The sequence below is a fragment of the Mauremys mutica genome, chromosome 21 (genome assembly GCF_020497125.1).
Source record: "Mauremys mutica isolate MM-2020 ecotype Southern chromosome 21, ASM2049712v1, whole genome shotgun sequence".
Lineage (NCBI taxonomy): Eukaryota > Metazoa > Chordata > Testudines > Geoemydidae > Mauremys > Mauremys mutica.
The window spans coordinates 4,715,252-4,739,025 of record NC_059092.1 but is presented as its reverse complement, the minus strand read 5'-3'; the positions used below and the strand labels follow the sequence as shown (position 1 = coordinate 4,739,025).

Here is a 23,774-nt window from a genome sequence, read left to right as displayed (position 1 = left end):
GCTTGGTTCCCTCCCTGAGCAAGGACACAGGTATGTTTCCCAAGAAGGTGCTCTGCAGAACAGATCTTGCATCTTCATACTACTCATCTGGGTAAGATTCACTCTGGTGCAGTGAGACTGCAAAAAGCCCTAAGCACCATGTCCAGGCCATTTAAACCCTCAGTGCAAGGACCCAGTGGTGTGCAGGCAGGGGCGGCTCTAGGTATTTTGCTGCCCCAAGCATGGCAGGCAGGCTGCCTTCGGCGGCTTGCCTGCGGGAGGTCCCCGGTCCCGTGGATTTGGCGGCAGCCTGCAGGAGGTCTGCCGAAGCCACGGGACCGGTGGACCCTCCGCAGGCAAGCCGCTGAAGGCAACCTGTCTGCTGCCCTCGCGGCGACCAGCAGAGCACCCCCCGCGGCTTGCCGTCCCAGGCATGTGCTTGGCGTGCTGGTGCCTGGAGCCGCCCCTGTGTGCAGGACTTTAAACCAGCCATCTGCACTGGGCAAACTTCCACCCTGGCAAACCCCTTCAGCAGGGCTGCCAGTGGTTGTCCCCCATGGTGACAGTGCCACATTCTGATGGAGAGTGAGAAGGGAAATCAGCCCTACAAGCAGACTATTTGGTGGGGCAGGGCAGGGGCTGCTGTGCTTTTTATTAGGTGGTTGAAGTCACTCAGCCTGCAACCTCCTGCTTAAGGCCACTGACTCCCAACGGTAATTTTCCTCTGCACTAAGGAGTGGCAGACTTCTCCCTATTAGTGTCACCTGCAGATACTAATACTCAGACGATAACAATACCAATACCATGTAGCTATTACATAGTGCGTTTCATCCATAGATCTCAAAGCACATCATAAAAGAAGTATAATTATTTTACAGATGGGAAAATTGAGTCATCGAACCCTTGAATGCTGATATGTGCAGGCAGCTTTGGGAAAAATTATTCTTTAGTCCATGCAGCAGATCTGGTCTCTTATCAACAAGGCAAATTTCTATTGCATAGTCTGCCCTGATTCCACATACAAAAACACCACTGAGAGTGGGGATCCCAGGAGAGAATTTTCCCCTTTTATGTTGTTTTCTTAGATAGTTTGAGTCTGAGTGAGAATGAACAAGTAGGTGCTTACCTGGCTGGTCAATGCTAGGTAAAGTGCAGCAGGATTTGCACATTTTACACATTTCAGACAAAGCCCCTTAACAGCTCAAGTCTCATCATGCCTAAGTGACTTAGGTGCAAAGGTCCCATTGAAGTCAATGGGGTTAGTGTTCCAAAATCACTTGGGTGCTTTTGAAAATCCCACCCAAGATTCAAATGGCAATGCTGGGCTTATTAATGCAGCCAAATGGGAGCTTTCCTTCCTTTCAGCTCCTGAGCATCATTTCAATCATCTTTTCCTTCCCTTTTACAGGACAGTCTCTTACTGGGCTTGGGGCGAGAGGCGGGGGCAGTTCCTACATCGCACACAACTCCTCTGCAGACAGGGTAGGGATGAAGAATTATTACCTGCTGTAACACATCCAGGAGTAGTGCATATGCTGCCTGAGTTGGTGCCATACTGCATATCTGTGGGGGAGAATAAAACCACACGATGCCATTATTCATTTGTGTAAGGAAGAGCAGAGCACCACTGCCACTCAGGACTGCTCGACTTCATTCCAAGCTCATCTGTAATGACCTGGGCTCTTTTTTTTTTATTTTAAAGTAAGTGAATCCTAGTGCCAGGGAAAGATGCCAGAATGCCAGAGCTTTGTTTATCTGAAGAATAGGTGCAGTGAGGGGCAGCTACAATGAAAGCTTCTCTCAGGCTCATTTGAAGCGGGTGAGAGACTAGATCAACTCCCAGGCTAATCCGCTCCGTAATCTCTGCCATACAATCTTTTGTGATAAAACAGACAATAGCTTCTGAAAGCACCTTCTGTGCTTCCTATTAAGCTGCTCATGGCACAAAGCACCTTGTTGTACTTTTTCCTATTCAGGGTTGCGGCTCAAAACCATTGTAAAACCTGGACACTAGCGATGGTATTTTGTCCCAATGAAAACCTTTCTCAGGATAACTGTGGCTTTGAAAGCCAAGTAGAACAAGTTGCTTCTAGTGTGCTATAAGCAGGACTTCTCCTAGGCTCTTTTTTTCTATTCTGCTGTTTGCTCTCTTCCGGTGAAACTTACCCCAATGCAGACCTGGCCCAGTAGTACCAGACCTAGGCACCACTTAGGTCCTGAGTAAGCCCTCAAAGTTAGGCATGAATGTGGCTTTCGTGGAGCACAGTCCTTGCACTTGGCCAGTCAGTTGATCTTTGTATCTCAGTTTCCCTATCTGTAAAATGGGCATTACCGCACTTATTTTAGAGGGATGTGGTGAAGCTTTTTTCATTAGTGTTTGTAAATAGCTCTGAGAGCTTCTGATAAAGGCAGGTGCTATGTTAGTGAAGGACATTCTTGTCATTAGTCGTAAATTTTATAAACAGGAATAGGCCCAGGCCACAAAGCTGGGATCTAGTTCCAAAGTTCCCCCTGAGTTTGGGATTGTTTGGTATTTTACAGAGTTTGGCCTGCTCCCCAAGTCCCTCAGGATTGTTCAGGAATGTTTGAATGTGCTCTGCTTTATGCCTATGCTTTTCCCTGGCATAATTTCAGTCTGATTTGTGCTTGGCTGCTTTCTGTTAGGCAAAGGATCACTGAGCCGTCACTGGGAAAAACAACAAAAAAAAATCACTTGCCAAGTGGATTTAACTTGGTTCTCCTGTGCAGCAATGTTTCTAGCGCAGAGATATTGGGCAAACCGATTCAAGCTGAATACAAGTGTTTGACAAGAGCAGACACGGTTAAAGTAATTCAGGTAGACGTAGAACAGTGGGGAGGAAAAGAGAGCTTTGAAGTTCATCAGCGGAAGCAACATCAACAGCACCCCCTGTGATTGGGAACGTAACATTCAGGACTAAATCAAGTGGGCGTGTGTGTGTAGAAATCTGCGTTAGAAACACTGCACAAATTAGGGTCTAGTAATTAGACAGGGGCCTGGGAATCGGGACTGGAGGCGATTAAAGTATTTGTGACAACATACAAAATTACCCAAAATTCGAGGTTTTTGCACATTGTACAAACTTGAAAACAGGCCCATTTTTGTGAAAAATGTTCCTAAACTGCATAACTTTTTGAGCTAAAAAACAACCCCTTTTTAATGCAGACAAGCAGCTTATGTATCAAAGGCATGAACATTCATGTGGGTGCCAATATTGGCATACCAAGATCGCAGATAAAGGGGGAATAGGAGACAGGCAGAGGAGAGGAAGAGGAAAAAGCACAATAATCACAGCCCAGAAATGTGCGTATTTTGCACTGTTCTAGTCAGTATCCTGGGGACCCCACTTTTCTTGGGCCTGTTTCTTCACTGCCTGAGATGATTTTACACCACTGCAAAGGGAGAGCACAGTGGGTGTACCGTGGCATTTTACACATGCTTTGCACTGATATAAATGGTGACACCATGCAGAGGGGAATTAGTCTCGTGCTGTGGGATGTGTAGGACTTCCACTGAATTCCGTGGGAGTAACGTGTACCCTGGTTTCACTATTGACTATAAGAGAGATTCACCCCTGAGCAGAAGGCGAGCAGAATGCCTACCCGCTATCTGAGCGCCACCCTGGAGGGTTTACGTGGGGCCCAAGCCTAGACTCGGTCGTCTGCTTGGGGTGAAAGAACTTCAGATTGTACAATTTACAGGGCAAATTACCCAACCTTTTAGTTTCTCCTTCTGCAGAATATAGGTAACTTCAGACCTGCTTCACAGGGGCTTGTGAGACTTAATTGATGTTCCTAGCCTGTTCTATGCCCCCCAGAAAAAGGTGCTTTGAGAGAGCAAAGTGTTACCATTAGACACAATATGTGGCTATGTTTTTTCAGTTGAGCTCTTCAAAAGCACTCACGGCAAGTGACATAAAATGTCTGATAAACACATTGCATTTGCAGGCATTTTCTCTCATCTGTTTGCGCTTGTTTAAAGCGATACCATTTGAAGACCGTATTTTGACCAGGCAACCCCTCTGGGAGGGATAGAACACCAAGTAATTATAATCACATTTGAGACAATCAAAGAAGTATGTATAACATAAATAACAGAGGGTGGGGGGAAAATTTGATGGAAATCTGGCACAAATCAGATATTCCTCAGCTTTCAGCTCATGATCAGGGATGTTTTGATTTCTGTAATAACAGCCACACTGGGTCAGACCAATGTTCCAGCTAGCCCAGTGTCCTGTCTTCTGTCGGCGGTCAGTGCCAGATATGCCACTTTCCAAATTGCTCCTCAACTGTTTCGATTTGTGTGCACGCACTGATCTGTCTTGTTCAGGAAAGAGGCCCCCTGCCTTTGATCTCTTCATGAACACACGGTTACCTGCAGTGGGCTAACGAAAGCTAACACAAACAGCAGAGGAAGCCCAAATTGGGAATTCTAATTGGGAAAGAACGCAAATAGGATTAAAGCAGAGAGGAGATTTTTTTTCTGGCTGCTATAAATAAACTGCGGTAGGGAAAACATGGACAAAAAAAATTCTCAGGTACTCAGGAGAATCAAGCATTTGATTTTTACATCCACAGCATAGGGGTGTCGGTGGATTAATTAGAATGAGAGCCACTTCAGCCTGAGATTCATTTAGTATATTGGCAGGTAAAATATGTCTGACAAGAACAGAGCAGTCTCATTACTCAGTGTTTTCTCCTCCAGTAACAGTCAATATAAAATTGGGACTGCTGGAAATAGGATGGTATTGCCTAAAAATCTTCTTCATTTTCTTAATTGAGACCCAAGATGAAAGACAAGAGTTTTGTGATTTTGTTTCTCCACTTCATTCTAAAAGGTCCACCCAGTGAACCTGCTACCTCTTATTAGAAATTTTCCAGTGGAACATTTTTCTGTCTGAAAATGCTGATTTGTTGGAAGCAAAACCTTTGGTGGAAAAGTGTCAAATGCAATGAAATTTTGTTTGGAAAGAAACATTGGAAAAAAAGCATTTTGGTGTGGTGGAAATATTCCATTTTGAACTTTTTGGAATGGAATGTTTCAATTTGCTGGTGTGAAATGACTTTTGGTTTTAATTATTTAAATGTGATTGTCTAATGTATGAAATTAGAAAAAAAGTCAACATTGGAAGGAAACATTTTGATTTTATCAAAACCAAATGTTTCGATTGACCCAAAATGAAACTTTTTGGGGGGGAATTTTATCTTGTGGGGAAATTTGAAATGTTTTGTTTTCATTCAGCTTCAGCTTCTGTTTTGCTAGCTGCTGTCCGAGCCCTTAATCACAAGCTCGTCCTTCCTCCCGCATTCGTAGTTGTGTACATCCTCGAAGCGACACACGCATTCTTTATCCAGCCCATTCCAGACATGCACAGTTGCTGGTGCGACACACGCTGCAAAATGACCATGATCAAAGAAAAGAAATGGTTGAGAGTCTTCGTTTTAGTGAGGCCCTCTTATGACCTTGGCTTTGGTTGGAAACCCCCACTGTGCTCAAGGAAAACTTTGAGGTTCAAGAGCAGTTTATGGCTCTAACGCTATTCCAAAGCTGCTGTGATTCACACTTTCCTAGCTGTCCAAATGGGTGGGACCGTCTCGTTGGCACCAGGATTTGAGTCGTAAAATGCTACAGTTACCTAATGAAGACTTTTAAAGGGAGGGCACTAACCCTTTCGTCTCACTCCATTCCAAGAGTGCCCAAACGTGCTAACCTGTGTGTCCCAGCACCACGTACCCCCGCCCCTCTCTGTCCGCTGCATCTGTCCGTCTCTTCTCACCTACCTGTGGACAGAGCAGCATGTATGATAAAATACCTCCATTGGGCTAATAGTTATAACTTGCCTTCCTGAAAGGGAAAAAACCTATTCAGAAATGTCTCTGGCGTGTTAAAGTATTTTTACACTTCCAGGCCCGATCTCAGGTGAGGGCTCTGCCAGCCAGGGGCTGAACAAACACGTAGTAAGAGGCAGTCCCTGCCCCAAATTGCTTAGATCCTAAATAAACAAGACAGGTGGGAGAATGGAATAATTACCAGGCGCTTTTTCACAGCTAGTGACCTGATGCGCCCAGAGATTATTTAGTGACTGGCCCAGGGCCATATCGGAGGTCTGGGCAGAGCTGAACACTGATCTCTCCAGTCTTACTCCAGTGATTTACCCAGGTCCCTGCCTCTCACTGGGGAAGGGATGAGCTCATGGTTAGGAAAGATGGCAAGAACTAAATACACCTCATCATCAGCTGGGGTAAATTAATTTCACGGGCGCTTCAGTTAAATGTGAACAAATAATACTGAAGTCGAATAGATAATAATCATCTCCAAGCATCTGAAGGGTGTAGACCTGAATCGGGGCAATCATTTGTTTCGAGTGGCTCCTAAGGGGAACAGAGGTTGAATATCCAGACACGTTCCCTAACGGTAAGTGCATTAGGTTGCAGAATATTCTCTCGTGAGAAAGAATAGAAGCATTTAACTGGATTAGAAAAGAGAGCACGTTAGAAAGAGAGACGTGTCCTGGCCCAAATATCAGTTGCCCATTTAAATACAGTGCTGCCTTCACAAGTGCTCCTCCCCTTGATTGGCAGCTGAGCTGCACGCTCTCCTGCTTCTGAGCCTGATGCCACCTACGCTGCTAATCACATTGAGCTGCCCGATAACGTTTCAGCGACCTGTTACACACTGAAAGGGAGCATCTCCCCTGGCTAGTCTCTCTAGGAGGAAAGGCAAGAGTTATCTACATGACTCAATGGCATTTGAAGATTTGTTGGGGTTGTCTTCTTTATTGCTACCATCTTTCATCTTCGCCGTCTCAAAGAAAATCCATCACTACTTCTTGTTATGAGACAAGCAAAGCAATGCTCGTTTACATGAGTTGGGCTTCTACTCATCCTACAACGTTTACATGACATGTGTCTTCGACAGTTGATATGTGTCTGAATCCACGCATGGCAGAACTAAGGCAGTGATGCCTACTGGATAGAACATGGGACAGGGCCTAAGGAGATCTGGGTTCTATTCCTGGCTGTGCCACTGGCCTGAGTGATTCTTGAGCAAGACATGGCATGTCTCTGTGCCCTCAGTTTCCCCATCTGTACATTGGGGATAATTATCCTGACCTTTGTAAAGTGTTTTGAGATCTACGGATGAAAAACAGGATGTAAGAGCTAGGGATTATAATTGCTGTCACATTGGCTTATTGCTCCTCTTCTTTTTATGCAATCACATTTTATTTAGCAGTTGTACGTCCACCATGAGAGGGTTGGAAAAAACGTGTCCTTTCTTGATTATACCAATGGTATCTGGATTCTCCATCTACTGTCTGATCACTTTTATGTTTTGATCATAGTTTCTTTGAATCAAGTCGATGGATCCTGCAGTCAACAATGGTTAGAGGCGGCTTAGCCCTTGGCAGGATTGGGCCCTAAGCCAGGACTAAGATGTATGTATTTTTTCAGATCAATTATTTCTTTTCAGTTGGAAGTATTCTGCACTTGGCACCTGTTTACCAACCTCTAACTGACTAGTCCTGGTGCTGCTCAGCAACACTACTAAAACCTAACCCCAGGGCTTGGATAAACAACTAGCTTCAGATGGGAGATGTGTCTAGGTGCCTAAGTCCCAGAAAGACTCGCTACCATCTTTTCTTCTATCATTTCTCATGGACCAGATTGCACCAAATGGCAGTTATCAGCAAAGCATTTTTCCCAACCGTGCCCTGAAAATGACTTAGCTCAACGGCTGGAACTAAACCTCTATCAGCAAGTATCTAACGCCAAAGCACCAGAGAATGGACCCTGTTGTGAAAGCGTAATTGAGCTGGGTGAAGGAGAGACGTCAGGTCTATTTTGAAACCTCTGTAGCATATGTGGAGTTCTAAAACTTTGCCACCGAAGTGGATAATTAAAAATGGCCTGTGAAGGGTTCTCAACTTACTTCCAAAAGTGGTGCTTTTGTTTCCTCTTCAATTATCTCAATTATGCCTCTGTATAATTCCTGGCAAAAACAAGCTGAGTTGATGCTTTATGTGATATGACCAATGCCACCTGCTCTTACGCCACAGTGTGCTCAATGGGGCTTTGCAGACTAAGCCGAATAATGCTTTGCACAATGCTTTGTCGTTGCTTTTTTCCTGAACCACACATGAGTTTGCTTGAAAACAACACCTCCAGTGGGAAATGTACACTCTGGGGCTGCACTGCAACGCTGGGGGTACTACATTTTCCAGCCTTGCTTTGCCAGTAAAGAAAAATCCTCTTTTATCATAGTAGCGAGATCTTCCCCTTGGTGTAATTTGAGGAAAGGGATGGTGACACTTGTGTGAACTGTAACCAAATACTTAGATGAAGATTCTTAATTTGATATCCTCTGATGAAACCTGCTAAATACCGGTAGGCTGCTAATGCACAACCTGTTAGGGCAGGGATAACTCATGGGTTAATACATTTTCCGTAAAGCTCCAAAGCCAAAACAAAACAAATGTCTAGCTCGATTTAGATGGCTGCACTTTGAAATGGCCAAGCATGAAAATCACAATGGGGTGAATAATGCATGAGCCAATGTTTATGACCCTAACGTTAAGGCTAGTGCATTGCAATGGGGAAGAACCGGATTATTGGTGATGCTGTGAATAGAGCCGAGTGCATGAGTAAATGTTTGGTTTGGTGGTTGCAGTGGAATTTTTTTGCTTTTTCTCGTAGAGACAAAAACATTTGCTTTGGGTTGAACGAAACGTCGTTTTGAAAAGACACTTCAAAGCGAAATGTCGTTTGCAATCAACGTTTCTGAAACAGTTCAACTCTTCCCAATTTTTTCCCCCATTTTTTTCCAGCTGAAACTATTTGACCTGAATTTGCGAATAGTTTCAGTGCCCTGAAAAATGCATTTTAGTCAAATTTACTATTCACTGAACAAAGGGCACCGAGCTCTAGCTGCGACTCCCTTAGCCTCACTGGTGAGCAGTAAGTCTGTGCCTGAGGAGCTGTGGGGTAGCTCCATCAAAAAGCCAACTCAACAGAGCAGCGCTGGCTTACACCAGCTGAGGATCTGGCCCAAAGCGAGAGAGGGAAGGTCAGTGTCATTGGGGTAAAAGCTATTACAGATTCAGAGGTCGGCTGGTTACTGGAGACATGTCAAAGTTCAATCGGAACCTGATCCAAAGCCCAGTGGAGTCAATGAAAAGAATCCCATTGTCTTAGGTGAGCAGTAGAGCAGGCCCTGGGCTGGGATTCACGCTTAACATAGTCAGTAACGAACCATAGGAACTTATAAATGGGTCTTTAGACTCGTTTAGCACAACAGTGCCAGTGCAGCACAATGCTGCTGCTGAGCAGCGGGCCGTTTGAACTTTTCGGAATGCGAGCATGCTTTGCGCCTCATTCCCTCTTTGAACTTTCTGTTCAGAAGATGAGAACCCAGCAAATGACAGTCATATGTTCAAAGCATACTCGGGCCTTGTGCTGTGGCGTTTTTGTTTTTGGTTTTTTTCTTTTGCCCGCGTGTTCTCCCTCTCCTCTCGCCCCTTTCTTCAAGGACTACAGCTGGCTGAGGATGGCACCTATTAAAGGAATTAGATCCACAGTTGTTGTTTGGCAGGCATCAGTGACACTCACCTATCAGCATCTTAACTGGATTTGTTTCCCACACAGGTCTCATCTGCAGACGTGTTGTCAACACTGCAGATTGGCCGTGCAGCTCTTAAAGCTGAGCAATTTACTTGCAACACATAATTTATCCACTGAAGTTAGCTTTTCTGCTGAGGATATCTGTACTGGATGTCAATTTCCTGTATTTCTACACACTACTCAATTTATTATTATTATTTGCAATTTTTGCTTCTCTATTTGCAAATATTTAAAAATCTATAGCTTGATTGTAGGCTGCTCTAAGCAACTGTTGGCTATTCTATATACATGGTACATTGGTCAGCTGGGATTGGTCAAACAAGTCCCATTGGGATTATTTCTGGAACCTTATTGGATGACTTTGCAAGCACTTATGGCACAAATACCTGTGCGTACAAATCTAAAATTCATTTTCCACGGATACTTGTGTCTATGTTTTTTAAATTATTTCTCCATAGCAAATTCAGGTGGATAAAACTTGGGCCCTTTGCAATTCACCTGTCTGCAGACAGTGCTGGATCTCTCTGTTTTAAATGGGAGTTAAGTGATGCAACTTACCAGGCTTTGACAGGTGAATATCACTTAAGAAGCAAACACAAGCCATCTTTGGGCCTGGCTGATGGAAACGAATTTATAAATTTCAAGCAAGAATTAGCAGATGCTGAATATTCATCCACCTTCTGTCATTCTTGACCTGACCCTCCTCTCATTTGGATTGGTTTTACATCCATGTAACTCTGCTTCCTCCACATTTACTCCAGTATGAAAGGTGAAGGGCATGGCTCACGCTCATGATTTCATTGTGGTGCTTGTGATAGTGTTTTTGTTAAAGCCCCAGCACCCGGAGGCACGTGATTGCCTGAGAATCTCAGCTTTCATTAAAAACAAAAAACAAAATTAAGTTTCTAAGCTTTATGGGGAAAGGACTGTCCTTTTAGGGTGCTGGTCTGTGGCTAGGCCTCCTAGGTGCTACTACACTACAAAAATTAAATAAAACAACCATAATAATAATGTTAACCCCTAGGGTTGTGGAGAAAATCTTGCAAATATTACCTGTGAGAACTCTAAAGGCTCTGAAACCAGAAAGCAATTTTTTTCAAACAATTGGCAATAGTGGGAGAATTTCATTTAAACAGCATTCGTCAGTGTTTTTATAAAGGTTGCCTATGGCTTGACATCTCTATTATGGTAGGATCAGTGCTAAGGTGCTTTTGGGACCAAAGCCTGAGTGATGCAGGGCTGGAATTTTTGGGGTTGCGCTACTAACTATCATGCTATTCGGGAACTGTCCTTTGGGAAGGTCATGAATGGGGGAAATCATTTAAAGGACTCCGGCATATTAAGATCAAAAGTACATCCCTTCACCTTTGTCTGCCTCCCTGTCTACCCTCCTCCCAAGATCATTCAGCAGTTGTCTCTTTCCTCTGCTTTTGGACTTATTTAGACCCAGCTTTGGGGATATAAAAGGCTTCTTTAGAGGTCAAAAATCCCTCAGATCTCTTAGGAAAAGATTTGTCAGTGCTGGTCCAAAACAGTGTTGTCACACGGCTGTGTAAGCTGCAATGTTTTGCAACATGACTATGGAACAATGAGAGGAAAGAGGACGTACGAGCCTATTAATGTTCAGCTGGCTAAATAGCGTTTTCTGTACGAAGCATTTCCAGGGAAGTGTCATTTTGATGAAGACTGTATTTGGCTGTAGCTGCGAATCTGTGTACCCACCCAGCTTTTAATTAGAAAGCCAGGACTCTGTTCCCATTTCCAACCTTAACACTCGTGTGTAATTAAAATAAAATAAATAAACACAAAGCAAAAGTTTTTGCTCCCATTGTGAACATTCCGTCCAAATGGCATTTCCCTGTTGCTGTGTTACTGGGAGTGACAACGCTGGAGCCCAGATCTGAGCAACGCCTGCTGCCCTCTTGTCAACGGATATTCTAGGAGAGATTTACCAACCCCAGACTCGGCTCTGCATTTGGTGAAAGCCTTTCCAGTGACCCTTGTGAGGGGGCCTAAGATGTCTCCAGCTGCAAGCTGTCCAGGTTATCCCTCTCAGCTGAGTTTTTACTTCATTTGAACCTGGAACAGAGGAGTCCTGCAGGCAAAGCAAACTGCCAAACAGATCTGGCAAACCCTTTGTGGAGCCAAGCATCCGAATCCTGCTCCAGCTCAGTATTTAAAGATCCTCCCCTTGAAATGGAATTTCAGTTCTCAGTAGCACATGAAGCCTGTGTTATTTTTTCTCACATCTCCAGGGGTAACAGATTAAATATGAGAAACTTTCTGCTGAGCATGATGAGTGTCAAACGCTCAGGGGGTTTGTCCGGAATTGTAACAAATGCTGATAACATTCATTTGCTAGTGGCAGAAGAGTACAAGCAACAACAAAAGGAGCCTTTTACATGAATTGCTATTTGGAAACTGGCAGTGTTGGAGTACTTATGAGTGCCTTAGAAAGCAAGTCGCTGCAGGTAGGGGATGCAGATACAATATATAGAGAAGAAACCCTGCCTTGCTTTAGTATTGACATTAGAATTCATTTATTTCATTCTCAAGTATCTGAACAAAGCTTTGAAATCAAGAGGTATTCAGGGAACTGACAAACAGGATGCAGGTGCTGCTACAAATCCAGCCTGCATTGCTTAAAGGAACACTTAAGAAAAATTGTTTTACAATTGAGGTGCCAGTGAAAAATACGTTATTATGGGGACACTTTCCATTTAATACATGTAAGCAACATGCACCCTGGCAAAATGTTCACATGGAAGTCACTGAACTGCATTTCAAACGGCCCTGAGTGCCCTTATTTATGTTACCTCTCCTCACTAGCATTTTTCAAAGCAGCTTTTACACTGAAATAAACAACGCCCCAGGTGGCTCTGGTAGGCAGCTGTTGCTTTCAAACATCTGCCTAAACGGAATTTAGACTCTCAGGCTTCTACAAATACACAAAAAAATACCAAGTGTTAGAATTTATGCACACACTTCCTCCAGAAACACACACACAGAGCGTGTTGCATCCACGTTTTGCCCAGTGAAGACTGTGACACATTTTGTTTTGATCTTTGTCAAATCAAATTTGCTAGATTTTTGGATTCAGTCCGAATGGTCGAAGCCACTTGCAGTGCACAGTTGTACAGAAAAGCAGGTGTCTGAAGATAAACATCTCCGTTAATGAGCCTACAGCAAGGCAGAGAGAATGAAAACAAAGTCTCCCAGACAGAGGCGCTTGCACCTTCTCTCCCATTTTTTGATTTAGTGCTGCAGAAAGGACTCGGATGGGTGTGTTAATGAAGCAGGGGCTGAGAGCGGCAGGTTTCTTACCTCTACTGTTGGCATACAGGATCACCAGCGCGACCACCGCACAGGTCATCAGCAGCAGCAGGACCGACAGACCGATGGTGGCAAAGCTCCAGGATTTCTTCCCAGATTTTGTCGATTTTTCCACAATATCCATTTGACTTTCTGATTTCCCCATTATTGTAACTCTGAAACAGGAGGGGTGGAGGAGGGTCAGAAATTAATAGCACCAGGCAACTTACCAGGTTGGCAAAATCCATGACTGCTCAGGCCCGAGGGGACACGGAACAGCACCGCGGGGGAGGACAGGGAGGGAAATCAAACACGTAATGATTACATGTACTTATCCATTTGGTTGTCCACAGATTTCCCAACTTCATTCTCCATCTCCAGCGCCTACAGAACTGACTGTGCTCAGTGTGTGCTGGTAGGGGGCTTCCCTCCACAGCCCCGGTTCTCCTGGTGGGGCAGTGTCCTAAGAAGCCCTCCCTGGGAGGTGTAAGAAGAGTCTCATGATCAATTTGGTAACTCCCTTGCCCCCAGAGGGGAAGGCGAGTGAGAGACTTGCCCCTCCACCCCTTCGACCAGTGTCTCAGGACCTTCGCAAAGAACTTTTCCCCGGGGCAGTCAGGTAGCGCTGCTAGGCTCTGCTAAAAGAAGCTGAATCCAAAAGAGATGCCTCCAGGTGTCAGTGCCTTTGCTGTGCTGGCTTTTTCCCTCGCAGAGCAGAAAGCTTTGGAATTCGAAACCACCCCAGAATATGTGCCAGCCTGCTGGTTTGGGAGGGCTTCCAACCTCCAGCTCCTCAGTCTTCCCAGATCCATTCCCAAACTTCTGAGCCCAGCCGTGTGCTGCTCCGAGCTTCCAGCAAATGATCCTGAGCAGCAGGGGGAGGAGGGTTTGCGTTGCAGAGAAAGATTGAAGGCTGTGCACTGAACAGTGCGTGCAAGCAGCAGAGATACAGTGTCTGCTGCAGACTCTGCTAAGTTTCTTCTTGCTTTCTAGGGATCCGCTTGCCTTTTTCTCCGCAGCTGGGTTTATTTATATACTGAAGCATAGGAGCTGGAACTAGGGGTGCTGTGGGGGCTGCCGCATCCCCTGGCTTGAAGGGGTTTCCATTATACACAGGGTTTAGAGTTTGGTTCAAGGGCTCTCAGCACCCCCACTATACACATTGTTCCAGCTCCCCTGTACTAAGTGAAGAGAATTCCTCACTCATGCTGCCTTTTGAAGGATCGAGGGGTGACAGAGGGAGGAAGGAGGGCTTAGAAGAGAGCAGGTTGGGCATGTGGTTTCCCCTCAGTTTTTTAAATTGGCAACTATAATGTCTAGAGCTGACATTGGATCGGTGTAAATGGGGGTGGGGAGCGGTGGTGTTTTCTGTAGGCTGATTTGCTTGTGCAGGCAAGGATGCACTGCGGATCGTTGCCACGGTTAATACTATGCTAATCTTGGTATTGTTGCCCCTTTTGACCCTAGTGATTAGCCAATATTTGGGGTCTTGTCGATTGTTTCCGTTCGAGGAGAAATTGAGGATGGAGTCAGATATTGCTTTGCTGCAATCCTCTTCATTTACAAAGGATGCACAAAGTCCCGTTTCCCTGAACACAGCAGGAATCAAACTGGAGGCAGTTTCCTTGTTCAATATTTCAAGCCCCTTTTTCCAGCCAGCACTCTGCCCCCAAAAGCATTCTCTTCGCCTTCTCTCAGGCCAGGGTCATGCTACAAGTGCTTCTCTGGCTGTCCTTGGCTTCCTGCTGTCTTCCCTGATTGCTTCTGTGGTGTTTCTTAGCTGCTTCTCCATCTCTCTTTTTCAGACAGACATGCACACACACAACTCCACCAAATAATACCCAGCCCCTTGCGTTTGTGTTCATCCCCCACTGAAATCCCCCTGCCCACATAGCTCAGCTCCTGGCTGTCCTTGCATGTGCCATGTGTTTTGGGAGGGGTGGCTCCTATTGTTTCAGTGATCTAAGTCCAAAAGGAGCTTAACTGCTTCTTAAATGTATTGGGCTAATGTTATGGCCAGCTGCTTGAACAAGGTTTCACCCAGCCCCTGCATAGCAATACCTACACATATACAATGATTGTAAGAGTTTGAGTTCCCGTAAGAGGTAGAAGCTTAGATATGTCCCCTTAGTCCTATGAGAGTGCCTGATAGCGATTTGCTACAGAGTTGAGCTGGGCCCACAAAACCACTGTCACCTGGGATAAAAGAAGGAAACAAACAATTCAATCCACTGGGCTCTGCCCCCCACAAACCCATTGGGTTATGCATGTGGTTTGCCTTGCACCCTGGGCTTTTGTCCGGTGGGGGAAGGCTGCACCGGACCCTTTCTGAAGTTAACCTTTGTAAGCCTGAATAAAAATCAAACTGCGGGGCTGTTTGGAAACCCGACCCACTTCCCGATCCTGGATATAATTTGTGTGAGAACAACTTACGGAGGGAAACCAAGCTGAAGCAATGAGTTTTGGAGGTAGTTCTCAAGAAGTGGCCTTGTGTTTCTTGTGGCAGGCAGTTCCATAGCCTAGCGCTAGCGAAACGCTTGTCTCCCTCACACTCAAGCTTTCCCTGCATGGCCAACAGTTTCATTGTTCCAGCAGAACATAACTGGCAGGGCAGGTCTATCTACTAAGGCAACATTACCATAGACCTAAAGAAATCATCACATGAATGGAAGTTAGGTGCCTAAATACCTTTAACAATCTGTCTTTAAGTGACTTGTCCAAAGTCATACAGGAAGTCTCTGGCAGAGCAGGGAATTGAGCCTAGCTCTCTCGTGTCTCACTCACGGCATCTTTCTTCAGGTCCCAGATGGCAACAGGCTTTGAATTAGGGCAAAGACCCAGACTGGACCCTGCATCGAGGGTGAGGAGCCAGTGCAGAGACTGGAGTACAGGTGACCCGAGTTGGGACATTTTCAAGGGTGTCTGGCGTCACCCTGGAGATGATGAGTTGTAATCTAATCAACATCATCCCCTTTTGAATTGTGTTTTTAATTGGAAACAAACCCACAGTCGTCAGTTTAAAACCCTCCCCACTTCAATAGCTTTTGTTCATTCTAACTACACTTTCAGGTGTGTTGCTGCTGCTGCCAGTGAGTGCTTCTTGAACCTGGGCAAAAGATCTAGGGTCAAGGAGCTGATTTACAATACAATTTCACGGCTTTATTGTGATTTTTCCTTACCATTTCACACTGCAGACAGCATGCTAACAAGGCTGCAGGCACCCATAGTAAGATCATATGCTCAGCAGAATGTGAGCCCAATAGTCCCGTTGAAGTCACTGGGCTGATCTAGTTTAGGGCCAGACTGCAATCTCTTTGCTTGGTCTGAATGGTCCCTTATCCATGGCATCACCTAGGTGGTACAGTACTAGTCAACGTAAGGGCCAGAATCTGACCCTTCCCAGCCTCTACTGCCACCCCTTACAGTCATTTCTGGGTGTCTTCCAAGCTAAATAGATTGGCAATGCCCAAACCACCCACTTGTTTCAAATTAATCACGTGCTTAAGTGCTTTGCTGGATCAGGGCACAGTGAGTAGCTCTGCAGAAGGCAGGTAATCAGGCGGGTCACAAAGTTTTTGCCATGGTGACAGTTGTTCACAGTTCCCCGTCCCCTCCCCGTTACAGCTTTCAAATGGCTAAATGTGCTCAGCACATCCACAATTCTCTGACTGAGCGACAAGTGTCAAGTTACCACCAAAGCAGCTAGTGAAACATGGGGGCCCAGAAGAAGAGCTAGTGAAGATGAAAGAAAATTATCCTGGAGGCCTTCGGGATATTTTTAATTGATCCTTAAGAGAAGGGGTCAATGGACATTTTGCTGGAGAGAGTCTTGGATCAGAAGGATCGGATGTGACCCCTAGGCCCCAATCCTGAGTGTCTTTAACTCTTATTGGCTTCATTGGGAGTCAAGACCCCGATCAAGTATGGTGCCGTGTAGTCATGCATGGAGCAGCTGTCACTTGAATGCAGAACATTCTCCCACAATTCTACCGATGGAAGTTTTTTGGTCCAAGTTGTACATGGAAACATAGGGATCAGTTACATTGTCTCACATTCTAAAACCACGGGGTTTTATATTCCTATCAAATTTTTTGTTAGCAATAATGATTCCAATTCTGGATATTTCTGATATCCATATAAATGTGCAATCTCATTTTGAGCTTTAAGTTTTTGGCCTTGGTGGCATCCAGTGGCAATGAGTTCCACAGTATGATTATGCATTGTGTGGGAAAGTGGGTTTTTTTTTAAAATCCATTTTGAATTTGCCACTTTTCAGTTTCATTGAATGCCCCATATGGTTGTGTTAGGAGACAGGGAGAATAAGGACTTTTACACTATAGATGTTTCAGAGGTTAGTACTGACTAAGACTCATCCAACATAGCTACTGAGATCTTCTTAGAAAGGTTTCAGGTATTCGCAGAAAACTTTAGTCATAAAGAGCATTCTGCCTGCCTTTTCCTCCTACTGGTATGAAGCTGGGGTGCTTTCAGGGATCTTTTCCTGAATCTCTATGGTGGATGCACATGCCAGAAGGGCTGAGAAAAAGCTCATGCCATTTCCCTACAGGCAAAATACTTTGTCTGTATCCACAATGTTGGTGAATACGAGGCAAAGGTTGTCCCAGGCCAGCAGGAACTTTAGACCTAGTAGTCAGCAGTAATGGATGGGTTGTGCTTCTCTCATTGAATGAAGTCCATAGGAATTTTGCCATTGACTTCAATGGGAGCAGGCTGGCATGGGGCCACGATGTTGCAAGTCTATCCCAGAAATGACCTATAAGGAGATTTAGTCACCAGCTTTGTTTCAGGTGACATTTTTGCAACATTCAAGGAGAAATTCTACAGTTTCCTGTCAACCTGCCACACTTTCCCCAGATTAAAATTCTCACAATTACTGATTGGGGTAACTTTAGGGGGCTATAAATATGACCCTTTTTTTAGAATTATCTTGTAGAAACTTGTAGCCCTAGCCCCTTAGTGTGATTATCGAGTCAGATCTTAGTAGCTAAAGAGGCCATTCTTGGTCAGTCCCTGGATGGGGAACATCTACAGTACAAGCTTGCAAGTGTCTTAGCGAACTATATAACATTACCTGCCTGTATGCAGTATTTCCTATAGAAACTACCCTTACTTCTTTTCTCAGACCAATCTGGCTGTTGACTTAATGGCAACCACCGTGTGTGTTGATTCTGTCCTAAGAGTACTTTTCAAGAAAAACGTAGTTTTCATAAAAGCAGCAAAGAATCCTGTGGCACCTTATAGACTAACAGACGTTTTGGAGCATGAGCTTTCGTGGGTGAATACCCACTTCATCGGATGCAGGTCCTGCTCATGCTCCAAAACGTCTGTTAGTCTATAAGGTGCCACAGGACTCTTTGCTGCTTTTACAGATCCAGACTAACACAGCTACCCCTCTGATACTTAGTTTTCATACTTAGTTTTCATTTTTGCATGGGCATTTGTATTAGTTAACCTTGTTAAGGTTCATTGCATGACAAAACAAATGTTGAGGGTTATTTAAATTAGGGCTGTAATAAAAAAATATATATGCATGAAGAGTATGCGTATAAAATTTGTGGATGACACCAAGCTGGGAGGGGTAGCAAGCACAAGGATAGGATTAGAATTCAAAATGACCTTGACAAATTAGAGAATTGGTCTGAGATCAACAAAATCAAATGTAATAAGACAAGTGCAAAGTACTTCACTTAGGAAGGAAAAATCAAATGCACAACTACAAAATGGGCGGTACCTGGCTAGGTGGTCCTGCTGCTGAAAAGGATCCAGGGGTCAGAGCGGATCACAAATTGAATACGAGTGAAGAATGTGATAAGATTGCAAAAAAAATAAAAAAGCTAATATCATTCTGGGGTGAATTAACAGCGTCTTGTATGTAGGTCATGGGAAGTAGTTGTCCTGCTCTAGTTGCTTTGGTGAAGCCTCAGCTGCAACCCCGTGTCCAGTTCTGGGCACCAGGTTAGGAAAGATGTGGATAAATTGGAGAGCGTTCAGAGGAGAGCACCACAGTGATAAAGGGGTTAGAAAGCCTGACCTGTGAGGACAGGTTAAAGAAATTGGGCATGTTTAGTCTTGAGAGAAGAAGACTGGAGGCTGGGAGGCTGGATAACAGTCTCCAAATCTGTTAAGCGCTGTTATAAAGAGGATGGGGATCAATTGTTCTCCATGGCTACTGAGAGTAGGACAAGAAATAATGGGTTTAATTTGCAGTTTAATTTGGAGATTTAGGAAAAACTTTCTAACTCTAAGGATAGTTATGCTCTGGGACAGGCTTCCCAGCGAGGTCATGGAATGCCTATCATTAGAGAACAGGCTGGACGAACCCCTCTGGGGGATGGCCTAGGTTTACTTGGTCCTGTCTCAGTGCAGGGGGCCGGACCTGATGACCTCTCGAGGTCCCTTCCAGCCTGACATTTCCCAGAGTGTGAAAGATCTATGGCAAATGAGTGAACAACCCACCAAAGACCCTTTCTGCGGACACAGACATTTGAACAGAACAGTGTATGCAGAGAACAGGTAAGAACCACAGATGGGATAGAGCTAAAATATACCCAATAAAATGAGTCATCATTCTTAATTCATCAGCAAAAGAACCTGTAATTTGACTGGAGCAATTACAGATAATACAGGCAGCAAATGGCTAAAATGATATTAATGATCTTTAAGAAGACTCTGTACTTTTAGATTCAAGCTGGTTTATGAGAAGAAATTCAGTAGGAATGAAAACAAAAATATGATTTTCCCCCACTGCTTTACACATCTATGGACAAATTCTCCCCTACACACGGGCACACAGAACTATGGTTAATCAATGGAAGCTAGAGCATATATCCGAGAGCAGAACTAGGCTCTTAATAGATATATATTATGTGTGAGAGAGAACTTACATATATGTATCTTCAGTAGCTCTATACACACACACACACACATTTAAGACTTGCACTAGTAAGAACAGACCTTATTATGGTTACTTGCACCTTTTGATTAGGACAGAATACAGCTCAGTTTGCCTTAGGAGTCTGACTTGATGTCAGCGATGAGATTAATCAAGGAAGACTTAATTAACAGGTACAGAGGTGTCAATATGGTGCGCATGTGGTGCACCCTGATTTTGATTTAAGACAGCCTATCTCTTGATTTTTATTAGCTGTTTCTATTCATGATGGGGAATCTGATAACCAAGATATTCACTTGTTTTCTTTAAAAAAGAGAGAGAGAGAGAGCGAGAGAGCAAGTATTCTTTTTCTTCTGTATCAGGAGAGGGCTCAGAAACTGTAAAGGACAATTTTGCAGAATCATTAATTCTGTTGATCTCGAGCAACATCTGTGTGGTCATTAGCACAGGGTAATCAGTCATTCTGACAGTTCTCCAACAGGGCCATGATGTCCTGTTCTGTTAATTGCTTCTGAAGGAAAGGACTTATTTTGGTCTCTGACAATGCGTCGATATCACCAGGTGGCCTTTATGGCAAAGAGGATATGATGATGCAGCAAGTAGCATTCTCCATTTTTACAGATGGGGACACTGAGGCGCAGAGACCTGATGCAACTTGCCCAAGGTTACAGAGAAGGTCACTGGTGGAGCCTACACTAGAACTCTGGTCATCTGACTCCTAGTCTAGTTCACTAGAGTGCTGTATAAAGTAAATAACAGTGGTGATGAGCACCACAGAAATGCTATGTGTGCATAATAGCTAGCTCTACACCCCACCGCCAAGCACTAGCAGATGTCTGGAGTGCTAGTGTAACACCGACAGACCCCAGTGGGCGAGATCGAACCTGGAACCTCTGGAGCTAAATGCATGAGCCTCTACTCCATGAGCTAAAAGCCACGTGCCCCTTAGCGAAGGCTGTAGCAGACTCATTAATCTCTATGTGGTCTCGGTGCCACTACATGGGACAGAGCACCACACCCAGCACAAGGCAAGGGTTAGGTCTCGTCTGGGTTGCACACAAAGCCTAGGTTTTACCAGAGATGCTGACTTTGATTTCCCGCGGGGTGCTCAACCCCTGCTCTGCCCCAGACCCCGCCCCCACTGTACCCCTTCTCCCAAGGCCCCACACCTGCCCCGCCTCATCCTGCCCCCGCCCCCTTCTGCCCCCTCCCCCAGCGTGGCCCACCCTCACTCCACTTCTTCCTGCTCCCACTCTTCCCCCTCCCCCCAGCACTTCCTGCCCACCGCTGACCAGCGGATCCTCGGTGGGTGGGAGGTGCTGGGGGAAGGGGGAGGAGCCGATTGGCGGGGCCTGCCGGTGGATGCTGAGCACCCATTATTTTTTTCTGTGGGTGCTCCAGCTCCGGAGCACCGTGGAGTCGGCACCTATGGGTTTTCCACTGGCTCTTGGCACAGGGTTGAGTTTCACTGTCAGTGCTCTGCACGGATAGCAGCCGTGTAAGCGTCTCCCTCACTGTGCTGTACCAAATGCCCCTCAGCCCTGCTGCTCCCTATGGAATGCTAAGGGGCAAACAGCTACTACTTGTAAAGTTTAAAACCCAGCTTCCTAAAGCTAGCAGCTGGGGCATAGCATTGACACATTTCAAAGACATCACCTCTCTGGTGTGGAGCAGGTCTCGTCTCTCGTGTCTTCGGAAACAGCGGCTCCGTCCCTGTAAGCCAGACCGAATCTGCAAAGTAACTGATCCGCATTCAGAGAAACTGTGAGACAGAGAAAGCTGAATACCTCCGATTTCCAGTGTCTTGTGCCCCGGCTGTCCTCTGTGAGCTCGAGGAGCTGGTGGAAGGGTGACGTTAGAACTCTGAACTCTTCATCGACAGCCCTTAGAGTGATGTGTGAATGGATCAGCGCTTGGATGGGCTGCTGGTTTGTCCAGCACTGGAGCAGGATGGGGGTGGTGAGACCCTTTGCAGAGCTCTGGGGCTATTTTTCTAATGTTAGCAACCCCTGGCACATCGTGGCACACGTCTCATCGCTGGATACTATGAAGCCGTGGAGATGCCCCGATGAGCGCTGGGTTTGACAAGTCTCCCTGTGGCACTGAACAGTCAGCAAAAAGCCTTGGGCATTGTGATGCAGTCTGTGAGGCTTCTGTGGAGTCACTCATCTATCACACCAGACTCTGAGATCTGCCTTTGTTATCTCGTCCCTGTTTCCTGCTGTTCTGGGCAATAGCAGCAGGGAAAGAGGCTTCCTCTCCCGCTGTCTCTGCCTTGTTGGTACTGGTGAGCAAATCTCCATGCACCTCAATGGAAGACAAAGTAAGATGAATGAGGCACAAAAGTCCTCTCCTCACTCATGGTAACTGGGCTTGGCCATCTTGGTAATGGGCAAATTCAGGCAATGGGTGAAGATCCTGGCAAGCTCACTACTGATCGGAGAGCAACCTGCACCCAACGTAGCCATCAACTGGATCCAGATCTGCAAGCAAACTACCCGGCTGCCTCTTATCCTGAAAACGGGCTGAACAAACACCTGGACGGGAATGTCCGACTCCTGGTTTCTGAATACTTGCGATGGCACTAGTGGCGCTGTTATGCGACCTTGCAGTCTCCTTACTGCTGGGTTAGTGCACGCAGGCAGAGTCCTCAGAACAATGACGCATGCAGCCAGGAACCACATCTATTTATTACTGGAAGAGTGTACAGTGGCAGCTGTCTCCCTGGTGCTAGTGTTGCAGTTATCAAACAGTTTCCCTCTCTCTCTCTCTCCCTTCCCCAGACACACCCCTCAGCACCCCACTAACTCTGGCATCCATGGCTCATAAAAATCCTTTGCAGACCAAAGGCCTTTCTTGTTAGAATGCAGCAAATGAGGGGTATTATCAAAAAAGCTCTCATGATCGGTACCCAGACCCTCACTCTCCCTTGCCTCCTACCTGCCTTTCCTTGCTTCCCTCTAATTTACTCAGTTTAGACAGGTACTATTTAGCGAGAGCCAGATTCTGTTGCTCTTAGTCACTTTAAGCCACTTTCTCAACAAAGTCACTTTCTCAACAAAGACGTCCAATGCACTGGGAATCTGCAAGACTTTAATGGGACGTCTTGTGGAGTACAATGCTACTTACCATGTGTCAGGGTATTGGAATCTGCAAAGTCCTCAAATTAAACATACAGAAATGAAATAAAGTGTTTTATCTTTCTTCGCTTTAAGCCCTTCCTTCAATAAAGGCCAACACAGTGGTACATGATCCCGTGTCCGTTTTGACCTGTGAGGTTTTAATGATTGACCTGTACCTTGAGCCCAGGGTAGGGGTCCATGTAAGAATTTAAATGACTAAATTGACATGCAAAGCATATTCTTATGTTATCTTGCATCAGAGTTTTGCTTTTCATTATGTATTTCTGCCTCCACGGCTTTTGATTTTATCATTGAGTGACACAAAGTATTATGCTTTAGGACTAGTCAGGTCAGTGGAGTGGCACTTATCATGTGTCAAGTCTTCGGTCTTTCCTTTAAAGCCGCTGCTGTTCAGCACATACAATCTGGCAACTGCATCAACCCCAATCCAGGTAGAAATATTTAACGAGAAACATATCTGAAACCGTCTGGAGGGGAAATATTTGCATGTTCTGCTTTTATTGCTGATTAGAAAGGACAACATGTCAGAAGGGGTGAAAACCTATCCGAAACAGATGATTTAAAAATGATTCTGTTAAATGCACAGTTGCATTTGGTGCAATAAAAGCTACAAATCTGCAAGGATAGATATTTCTGTTATGACTTGGGTCCCTTTGCATCAACGGCACAAATGTTGATGTATTCTGCCTATCTGCATCTGAACTATTGTAAAGAGGGAAGTTCAGTAACATCAGCTGAGCAAAGATCTATCTAAAAGTGATATATTTACTACACACAGACATCGGTTTTGC

General features: G+C 45.2%; 1 protein-coding gene across 4 annotated transcripts in view; it reads right to left on the bottom strand.

Annotated features, from left to right (window-relative positions):
• Nucleotides 1-21,925, bottom strand: part of MMEL1 (membrane metalloendopeptidase like 1) — a 54,975-nt gene extending 33,050 nt beyond the window's left edge. The window contains exons 1-4 of one of the 4 annotated variants that reach the window (XM_044996068.1): nt 21,628-21,925; nt 21,497-21,553; nt 12,940-13,103; nt 1,483-1,542 (exon numbers count right to left, since the gene is read on the bottom strand). In XM_044996068.1, the coding sequence (XP_044852003.1) occupies nt 1,483-1,542; nt 12,940-13,093 (214 nt within the window). In that variant the 5' untranslated portion in view covers nt 13,094-13,103; nt 21,497-21,553; nt 21,628-21,925. Of the gene's footprint in view, nt 1-1,482; nt 1,543-12,939; nt 13,104-13,252; nt 13,758-21,496; nt 21,554-21,627 lie in introns of those variants that run through there. The other 3 variants (XM_044996067.1, XM_044996064.1, XM_044996066.1) reach the window with 3 other exon arrangements.
• Nucleotides 21,926-23,774: the final 1,849 nt, after the last annotated feature.